Source organism: Poromitra crassiceps, assembly GCF_964638095.1.
Source record: "Poromitra crassiceps genome assembly, chromosome: 27".
Lineage (NCBI taxonomy): Eukaryota > Metazoa > Chordata > Actinopteri > Beryciformes > Melamphaidae > Poromitra > Poromitra crassiceps.
The window spans coordinates 4,292,697-4,303,555 of record NC_139650.1 but is presented as its reverse complement, the minus strand read 5'-3'; the positions used below and the strand labels follow the sequence as shown (position 1 = coordinate 4,303,555).

General features: G+C 44.9%; 1 protein-coding gene across 1 annotated transcript; it reads right to left on the bottom strand.

The window, feature by feature from the left end:
- Positions 1 to 2,366: 2,366 nt before the first annotated feature.
- On the bottom strand, positions 2,367 to 5,169 carry LOC310799022 (protein FAM72A). The gene is made up of 4 exons (XM_083661593.1): positions 4,713 to 5,169; positions 4,461 to 4,538; positions 3,925 to 4,049; positions 2,367 to 3,611 (listed from the first exon to the last, which is right to left on the bottom strand). The coding sequence occupies exons 1-4, from the start codon at positions 4,862 to 4,864 to the stop codon at positions 3,517 to 3,519; spliced, it is 450 nt and encodes a 149-aa protein (XP_083517719.1). The 5' UTR covers positions 4,865 to 5,169; the 3' UTR covers positions 2,367 to 3,516.
- Positions 5,170 to 10,859: the final 5,690 nt, after the last annotated feature.

Genomic DNA, 10,859 nt, shown 5'->3' with positions numbered 1-10,859 from the left:
GATGACAAACAAATTAACCTTGAGAGTTTACAGACTTGACTCACACACACACACACACACACACACACACACACACACACACACACACGCGCACGCACGCACGCGCACCGCTGTCTGTCACAGAGGCACGGGCAGTGCCAGAGGGCAGTAAAACACCCAGACTCCTCTCTGTCCCTAACAGTGAACACACAGTGATACAGATTGTCTTAAAACACACACACACACACACAACCATATGCATGCACACATGCAGTGTTGGCAAATGCTGCTAACACTGTGTGTGTGTGTGTGTGTGTGTGTGTGTGTGTGTATGGGTGCACACATATGCAGTGTTGGCAACTGTTGCAATGCTTTTGAGACAACACTGACGAAAAAGGACAAGTTGATTTTAAAATGTTACCATTATTGTAATCTGTAATGTATTTGTATTTCTGATCGGAAATAAACTAAACGAATTGAATAAAATATGACGGTGGGTGTTGACTAATAAATTCATACTTGCACTTAACAGTTGACAGTCATCTGTTGAGGGACAGTGAATGAGAGAGTGATAACTATTGCCACAGTACCTTGATGCTTTGGCAATGTTGTTCTATACATACAGTCATGCCAATAAAGCCTATTGAATTGAATTGAATTGAATTGAATTGAGAGAGACATCAGGGTGCTGCTCAGCCAATACGGAAACTCTCGTGCAGTATGAGATTGCAAAAAACAAAATTAGCAGTCCAAGTCATTGCGGTTTTTGCTCATTGTCATAAAGGAGATTTGTTTTTTGCATACCTCAGGGCATGTAGAGGTATACACTGATATGTGCTGGAACATAACCCAAAAAAGGTATTCGACCAACCACAAATCACATTAACATAACCGAGGCAGGTGATTGGGGAAAATGAGCGGATATCCCGCCTTATTTTGACAGAACATCCTGCCTTATTTCTTGACAAACTTTAAGAGCTGCGAAGTACAGAAAGGTTGGCAGCAGCATTTATAAATTGCAAGAGAAAAACAAACTGTGAGTGTATGGATCTTCTAGCGTCAACACAACTGTGCACTTTTACAAGATATTTTTGGAAAAAAAAAAGTTTATTAATTTAACAAGCATACAAAACATGTTTTTTCTGTCGAATCTACCAATGCCGTTTCAGTGCAATTCCAAAATATACATTTTTCAGCAGGGCAATTGAATCAAAGTTATTCACGTCAGAAACAGCCGCTTAAATATTCATTTTCATTCTCTTTTGACAATTGTCCTAGCCAGAGGAAGCTTGCAAGTGATACCCTCATGAGGTAAAACTGTATACATCCAATCTTTAACGTACAAAACCAAGCACGACAACACAAAGCAAATATTAAATAGATGAACAAAAACATAACTACTAATAGCACAATGCAAAACAATGCATTTGTAAACAAAGATTGTAAACAAAAGGGGAAATGCTAAGTGGTTACAGATATTTGGTGTGTAACTTTAATAAATAACCTAGCTGATGCATTTCTTCAAAATGGTATCCTCAAGTGATATATATAAGTTATCATCACATAACATAACATGACCACAGAGATAAGAGTACATTTGTATTTGGTGTGCAAGTCTAGCAGACTGTCAGTTATAACTTTGAGGTGGAGGAAGTGAAAATCTGGAAATGGCCAGGGAGTTTTAGTTCATGTTTCTCTTCCACATATATCGTGGATATCTAGTGAGAGGCCAATCACAGGTAAGACCTACTTCCTTTATCCTTGTCCTTCAGTTAAAAGGTGTGACATTCTATGTTAGCTTCTTCAGCAACGTCAACAACAAGCAGAACTTTTCTCATTCACTCACAGACACAATGCTATGTTTAAGACTGGATCAGCGTAATGGGGAGGACACAGCAGTCAGTCACTGACCAGAGCTCATGGATTGTGCCAGCAAGAGCTTATTTCAGTCAACCTACCTCAACTGCAAAGCCTCCTACCAGTGGATCTTCACGCTTGTGTTTGGCACAGCAGGTTGAGGAGAAGTTCCGGTGAGGCTCGCTGGTGATTTCTAAACACAACAGCCCCCGACTCCACAGTTTAACAATAGCTCATCATCAAACACAAATACCAGCAAGGCCAACAGAACACTCGGGAGATGACGGGTTTAAGACTGGCTGGATTTCCGTTTCCATTGTCTCCGGCCCCTGATGTACAGACTACTACAAGGGGGACGTTACATTGAAAGTCTTACTTTAGACGCATTGGTTAAGAAAACATGAAATGTTAGACTGAAAACTGGCCAAGGCGAAATAACAGCTCGTTCAGAAGTTTTCATAGTCAATGACATGTGACAGGTTTCTTTGGAATGGTATCCCTCCCCTCCCCCCCTTCAGGTACTATTCTGCTTCATAAAAATGTACAGCGGTGTTACAGACACAGACTGTATCCATGTGGAACTCCTGAGTGATCCACATTCAAGAGTTATGGACTTATGTCTGTTGACAGTTATGTCTGTTGAGTTATGTCTGTTGACAGTTATGTCTGTTGAGTTATGTCTGTTGACAATTTTGCACCTTCACTAATTTCCATTCTAGCAAATGATGACTACATAATTGATGCATGGGTGCTTAGCAAAAACGAACCCGTTTTTATTTTTTATTTTTACCGCTGTAACATGCAGAAGTTAGTATGTTAGTATCCGATACTGCTACAGCCACACTGTTACGGTCAGGTGTGTAATAAGACACTGTATTAGCATATCAACATGGATTATTGATAGAACCTCAGCAAGTAAAAGTAGCCTATGTTAAATATGCCCTTGAAAGCAAGCAACCCAGATTTATCATCAGTCAATAATTGTGCTATTTCTCTAATACACATGATTCAAAAAGCGCACACACAACCCTTCAGTCAGCAACCAGCCACACAGAGAATAACAAAAAGCCTTGAAGACATGGCTTGCTCTTTGCAACCATATTACAGCATATTTCATCCATTTATACAGATTATTATTACCGCCGTTAAAAAGGAAAGATATCGGTGAAAATTGTCATCTTGTCAGAAAATTGGACTTGATGTAAACACACCATTCACCGGTAAAGCCAAAGCTCCATTTTGCTTTGTTTGTCAACACAGCAACTCAGGAGGATGAGTCTTATCAAAGTCACGGTCGGAGCTTAGTGGAGATGAAAGTAGAATGCACTAGAATGAGGAGTCTACTTATCGGTTATGTTCTCTGTTCTGCCACGTTTTACAGCCCACACAAAGATAAAAAAGAAGAAGAAAGAAAGAAAATTGAGAAAGAGAGAAAATGTGTGTCTGTGCTTTAAACAGTGACAGGCGATGAAGGGAAAAGGCATGATCACACAGGTTAAGGCCTCTCTTTTGCTCTCCCCCTCCTCACTCCTCAAGCAAGCGTTTGTCCACAGCTCCTCGAGTTCCACCTCTCACCTCTCTCTGCCCCCTCATTGTCCATCGTCCTCTCTACCTGATGCACTCCTCCTCTGAGGGCCTTCCACCTCTCTCTCTCTCTCTCGCCCGTCGTTGTCGTCCTCTCTACCTGATGCACTCCTCCTCCGAGGGGCTTTCTGATTCTTCATTCTCACTGTCGTCCAACTCGGGAAGATCTCCCCACAGTAGCAGATTCAGACCTGCAGCCAAATGGAGAGAGCGTGACAATGCTCTTTTAGAACCGGTTTAACGAAAGCAACACTTCCAACAGTGGGGCACTTAAAGCCCATGGCACCCCGATCAAACATTCTCCAACCAATGCCAACGATCTTGTTGCCAGTTTTTGGAGAATGTTTCATTGGGGTGCCATGGGCTAAACACGGACAAACGAGGTTTGGACATGCTGAAACTGACCAAACATCTCCAAACAAGGACAGACAGCCATGGCACACCAAACAACCATCTGTGTTTGTTGGATTTGTTTGATTGGTGTGCCATGGGCTTTAGACTGACCTGTAGCATCCAGTCTGTTGAGAGTAGACACAGCGTCGCTATTAAACATCCAGAAGTGGCCATTATTGCAGGACAGCAGACAGGGTTTACAGGGGGCCACGACATGATAGCCCACAACATTACCACTGGGGGGGCCGAGTGAAAGAGAGAGAGAACAAAGGGGGAAAGGTTGTCAGCATTTTATTGTGAGCACCTGTGAAAAGTGCTAACTCCACTACTGTGTCTATTATCTAACATAATGTTGTTGTTTTTCTGTGTACAACAACAAAGGCCTGGGGATACAAAAGAGCTTCCACAAAAGTCCCACTGTTGTACTCAACTCCACTCAAGGTTGATATTGGAAAGAAATGTGAACAGACAGAATGTTAAAAACAACGACAGGTGTATCCTATGAATGAAAGACATGCGTACGACCCATGTATTCCTTGTGCTAATATGGCTAACCTAACCTAGCCAGGTTTGTTATTAGCGTCTTGCACTAGCAGATGGTCTAACACCAAAGCAAACCCTGGAGGGTATGAAAGGGCTGTACATACCACTTGAGACAGGCAATGTCTCTCAGTTTGCATTTGCAGCTTTCAGTAGAGTAGCAGCTGGCCACAAAGTCAACAGTTCTTGGGGGGGGGGGGGATGGCGCATGTAACAAGAAAGAAACAGCCATGAAATTGAATAAGTAACAACACGGAATTTGCGTGACGTTAGCGGCAGTGTGGCCAACTATAGCAGATCAAAACAAACAAGGCTATAGCAGCAGCATGGGCTAACTGGGTAGCACTAGTAGCACTCACCTGTTGGGTGGTATGTCGGTGGAAAAAAGCTCAATCTCAGTATCTGCAAGAAGCACTGCTTTCATGCCCCTCGTGCAGAGCAGACTGTCACAGAATGTGCAGTTGACTTGAGTCACACACTTGTTTTTGAAGTTAGCGTTGGATGTCGACATGGCTGTCTCTGGCTAAAATAGACGGTTTGTCACTCTCTCCCCTCTCTCTCTGTCAGCCTCACAGCCAATCCAGCAGAGCAACGCTGCTCCAATTCAGAATAATAATGCATTCACGCTAAACGCTAACTTCGCTGACGTTAGCTAATGTGCCAGCCTTTTCCTGGTATAGTGGCAAAAATAACGACAGCTAGCTTGTTGGATAAACGGGCGAATTAATGTCGCGTTGCGTGGTAACGAACCCTTCCGTTATAGATAGTCGTATTCTTAATAAATAAACAACGTTTGCGATTATAGCGAGTCTATTTTAAACGACTGGCGTTTGATCGATCCAGTCAAAAGGTAACGTTAGCTAACAGCTATATAGCTGTCAGCTTTGTTGTTTACAACTTCCTGGTATTTAACAACACTTCCTGAAACTTTTCCATAGCTGCCTCTGATTGGATGTGCTCTACAATGACCGATACCATTGGGCAGCTTCATCACAGTTGAATTGATTAGCCCACCTTCAATGGTTCTCAAAGCCAATTGGTTTGCTCGTGTGCCATTCAAGACCCGTTCGACCAATCGTGGTATAAAATCAGGCGGGGCTATTTTTTTTTCATCTGAAAAGTTGAAAAATAAAAAAAGAGAGGGAGGTACTTGACAGATGAGTGGACGACATGTTTTTTTTTATGGTACCGTCAAAGTACAAGGCAAGGTTAATGTATTCCCATTGTTTTAAGAGAGAATAGTTTTGCAATTGCTAGCTAACCGGATATATTGATATATTTTGGCTTTTTCATCATTCTAGTCTGGGAAGGGGGTCTCCTCAGAAATGCTAAAGCTAGCATTCGTTCCAGTCAGTTATGATGATATTATACATGTTTGCCCACAGTTAAATTCTTTGCACATCCTTTGCACAGTACAGTTAAACTGTCCTTAAAAGGATCCACTACTGTCTGACAGCTTGTCTGTTGCTGCTGCAGTGGTGTCAACCCTGGCTACTAGGCTAACTTCTGAACGTCAGGGATATGGATGGGTGGATGGATGCTATAACTACTACAAAGTTGACACCTTTTTATTTGTTAACCCACATATTTACGCTGAGGTAATGTATATAATGTAAATTGATAGTAGGCTAGATATAGGCTGTATCAGTGTCATTGCCTAAACTGATAGCCTGCCTGAGGAAGGCAAGGAAGTCAAAAGGGCATCAATTAGCCCAACGCTGCTCTGAAAATGTAGGCTAATTGAGTTTTGTTTATTATCGATGTGCGCACGCCTTATTATTTTGTATTTATTTGTTGATCGTCAACTGGTCAAAGTGATACCTGCAGCAGGTATCACTGCTGGACCTCGACATGCAGTGAAGCTCCATGCCTGTTCTGAAGCTGCGGCGCATTGTGACCTGGACCCCAGCCCGGGCCAGCCCTCCTCCCTCCATCCACCCTCCTCTTCTCTTCCCACTGGAGGAGGAGGAGCAGATTAGCCAGGCAGGCGGACACTCAGACCGCGCGGCGGCTTGAGGACACAACTTTTGGCAGCGCTGAATGACAAGTTGTTATGTGTTTGTCTGTTTGTTTTTCAAGGAGGGATGGATGAATCAAACTTGTCCTGACGTTGTTTGCAGCCCAAACCTGTTTGTCGGAGGCGGTGAGGTGAGGCACGGCATGGGAACACGCAGCAGCAGCAGCAACAGCGCCAAACTCACAATGCGCCCCGAGTGAACAGACACACGGCAGCCAGGGAGACAATACACCCCGCCCGCTCCAAGCTTCCACCACCCGGGCTTCTCTTCTTCAAAACCACCCGGCGGCCACAGAGTTGTATTTTTCCTCTCTATCTACAGCCGATTTTTTTTTTGATTGATTGATACAAAATTGACTTAACTACGTGGACAAGTGGTTTGATCTCCAAACTCAGCCATGACGTCTCCGGCCAGATTCCGAAAGGACAAGGAGATAGTGGCCGAATATGAAACCCAAGTTAAAGGTACAACTTCTTCTTAAGCTTTGGCTGCGAAGGATTATTACTGTTTCGACAAACCAGCCGATGTAAGCCATAATCAGTGCTTTGTTACATTGCATTTGTGCTCCTCTCGACTGATTGCATGGTTTTCTATAGGTTACCCCTCTCCTCTCCAATCTGGCTATCTATCATCATACTATTGACTATAACGTGTTTCATTTCAGCCGATTATAAATGCTAAATTGTCATCATATCAAATTGACGGCAGATCGAATCGTTTTGACGATTTGAACATGATGATCAGCGTGTCATCAAACGTGTGACCATCAGTCGCCTTTAACGCATCACACAGAGATGGCTAACAAAGACGGCCACAAAATAATGTTATGAAACCTGCGTTGCTGTGCAGATGTGGCTTTGATAATTGTGTCTAAACAAAAGCAATCGCATAATGGGAAGGTGGTGCATGTGTGTAGGTGGTGTACCCGGGGGGCTGGGGTTTCGACATGGAACAAGGCAGGGCGTTTTCTCTCTCTTTCTCCTGCATACAGTCTTGTGTGCTGGACTGGTGTGTGTGTGTGTGTGTGTGTGTCGTGTGTGTGTGTGTGTCATGTGTGTGTGTGTGTGTCGTGTGTGCTGCCTCGCCTGCCGCTCAGAGGCGCTTACTGAACATGCTGTCTGTTGTCTGCGTGTCCAAGACTGTCTGATTGCAGTGAAGTGATTGGGTTACAGCCGGGCCAGGGGGTGTCCAGTGAAGTGACCACGGTTCATTGGTGTGGCCTGAAGCGATAATGAAGCCAGGGCATGGGGAGTGCAGAGAGCCAGTGGATGGGTGGGTATAGGGGGGGGTGTCAGTTGTTAACTGTTTACAGGCTTATGTTGTATCGATGTTTGTGTCAACAGGCGCACTAACTGTGCGCTGTCAGTGAGTGTCAGTTGGGGGTCTTATCAGATCTGGCTTAGGTGTGGCGTGCGGGGGGGGGGGGGGGGGGGGTTGAGGGAAGTGGAAGAGAGGACAGGATATTGTCCTCCTGATGAACAGCACGTTTCCACTCCTGCTGCAGTGGCAGATGACCAGATAAGACTGGCCGCCCCCCCCCCCCCCCCCCCCCATGTCCATACGAGGACACAGGACACCCATCCTGTTCCTTATTAACCTGAGGCTGCCAGATGGTTTGTTTTCTCATAACCACCTGGGAACGAGTCACTCGGGAAACCGTTTCGAAGGGCAGGCACTTTCCAAAAATACCTGGCAGGTGATTGGATGAACCATCTGTCTAGGAGGTCTGTCGCGGGCTCGCTCTCGCTGACGTCACACCAAAGCCTGCCTGTAGCTGATAGGACGCTGATTGGTATGAACCATTGGTGGTTGGGATTCAAACCGGTAGACTGACGTGTGACGAGATGGATTCAAACCGGTAGACTGGTGTGTGGTGAGATGGATTCAAACCAGTAGACTGGTGTGTGGTGAGATGGATTCAAACCAGTAGACTGGTGTGTGGTGAGATGGATTCAAACCAGTAGACTGGTGTGTGGTGAGATGGATTCAAACCTGTAGACTGGTGTGTGGTGAGATGGATTCAAACCAGTAGACTGGTGTGTGGTGAGATGGATTCAAACCAGTAGACTGGTGTGTGGTGAGATGGATTCAAACCTGTAGACTGGTGTGTGGTGAGATGGATTCAAACCAGTAGACTGGTGTGTGGTGAGATGGATTCAAACCTGTAGACTGGTGTGTGGTGAGATGGATTCAAACCAGTAGACTGGTGTGTGGTGAGATGGATTCAAACCAGTAGACTGGTGTGTGATGAGATGGATTCAAACCAGTAGACTGGTGTGTGATGAGATGGATTCAAACCAGTAGACTGGTGTGTGGTGAGATGGATTCAAACCAGTAGACTGGTGTGTGATGAGATGGATTCAAACCAGTAGACTGGTGTGTGATGAGATGGATTCAAACCAGTAGACTGGTGTGTGATGAGATGGATTCAAACCAGTAGACTGGTGTGTGATGAGATGGATTCTCAAACCGGTAGACTGGTGCGTGGCGAGATGGATTTGTCGTGTGATCGATTCGTGACTTCATGATATTGCGCGAATCCAGCTGCCTCCCAAGGTGACCTTTTCCTAGCCTTGTTCGCATAACGGTCACCTCTTGCCCCCCTGTTCTCCTCCCCCCACTGTCACCTGCTGGTGACAGCCGCTGTCAACTGAAGAGGTTTGGGAAAGACAGGAGCGTTACCTCTATGTTGTAATTAGGGTTTGGCTAATATATATATATATATATATATATATATATATATATATTCCGGATACAAATCAATATTCATTTTATGGAACTGATATCGATTCATAAATCCCAATATCGATCTTTTAACATAATGCCTTTTCCCGATGGAAGCTTGAAGCTGCCTTTAACCCTGTTAGACTCACATGGTTTGGTTCTTAGCACAGTGAGATATTGTAAACATCTATAAACATTCATATTTTTCATAATGCACCAGGTTCGACGGTTCTTTTAGAATCTCTGTCATATCCAAGCAAAATTGGTATTGAAACTGAAATATTGATATCGAATCGTATCGAATCGAATCGGTACCCGACGTCTATCAGAATTGTAACAAATCTGGAAATCAGTGGCGTTGCCTAACCCAGCCAGCGCTATTGTCATAGGTCTACGAGTGTTCATCTCTTCTGTAGAGTCTGGACTGGGGTGTGGTGGTCAAGGTCCACTTCAGATCACAAATTAATATAATGATGATAACACAAATATGTTAATAGTTCTACATAAATAGAATGTCTGTGTTCCCAGTTCCCACTACTGTACAACAATAACTATTACACCCCAACTACAACTATATCTTTGGTTCAAACATTTTGGATACAGAGACAACAATAAAAACACATTTTCAATCAAACAACTTAGATTTGTAAGAAAGAAGGGAATGGAAAATGTGGTAGCTTAAGTTACTGCAATGATGGCTTCATTTCCTCAGGAACCTCTCACAGATGTTTCTGGTGTGAATGCTTGAGCAACAATGGCTCATTATAGTGTGTAGTTATCTTTATAGTTATCGTCCTAACATGTGTACGGGCCTTTAGCATGTGGCTCACTGGGCTTGTCTCACTATCTACCACTTGGCTGTTATTGGCAGCGTCCTCTTGTTTACCTGTCCATCTGCAAACCCCCACAGTGCCATTTGTGTGCTTGTCCCCAATGTCCCGCTGTCTGTCCCCCACAGTGCCATCAGTGTGCTTGTCCCCAATGTCCCGCTTGTCTGTTGGTGCTTGGCAGCCTGTGCAGGCTTTGTGCTGCCTCGTGAGGGGCTGTCTGCTGTCTTTGTCCCTCTGTGGACTCCATGTTTGTCCATCGACGCTCTGCATCGACCCCCGCTGTCAGAGACATCACTGCTCCCCAGTGCCCTGCTCTCTCTCTCTCTGTCTCTCTCTCTCTCTCTCTCTCTCTCTCTGTGTCTCTCCTGCTCGCTCTCTCACTGTTCTTCCGCATACCTGCTTCTTGCCTATAGATGAAAGGGTAAACCTGCACCTCCACATAACTGCCGTGTGTGTGTGTGTGTGTGTGTGTGTGTGTGTGTGTGTGTGTGTGTGTGTGTGTGTGTGCGTGTGCGTGTGCGTGTGCACCTGTGCGGAGGCGTCTCCAGATGCTGTGACATTCCGAGCAGTCTGCCAGCTCCTGGAGATGCTCTGTCATTATTAGCCTGTACACTGTTGTTAGAGATGATCTAATGGAGGGTATTGAACAGGTCACATGTCTCTCTGTGTCGTGTGTAGAGCTGTCGCGATTCCTCGAGTACCTCGAATAACTCGAATAATTAAATTGATCGAGGCCAAAATGATTCGCCTCGACACGGCATTTAGAGAGACTGTTTCTCACGGACGCTTACTGGTGTGGCACAGCGCTCTTCCTGTGTAAACACGTGAGGACACAGACAGACCAGAGAGCAGCTATAGCGACTAGCGAGCGGACCCCGCAAAATGGAAAGAGGCGACGGAGAAAGCAGACAGGAGGAGCCGGGAAGGGAAGAAC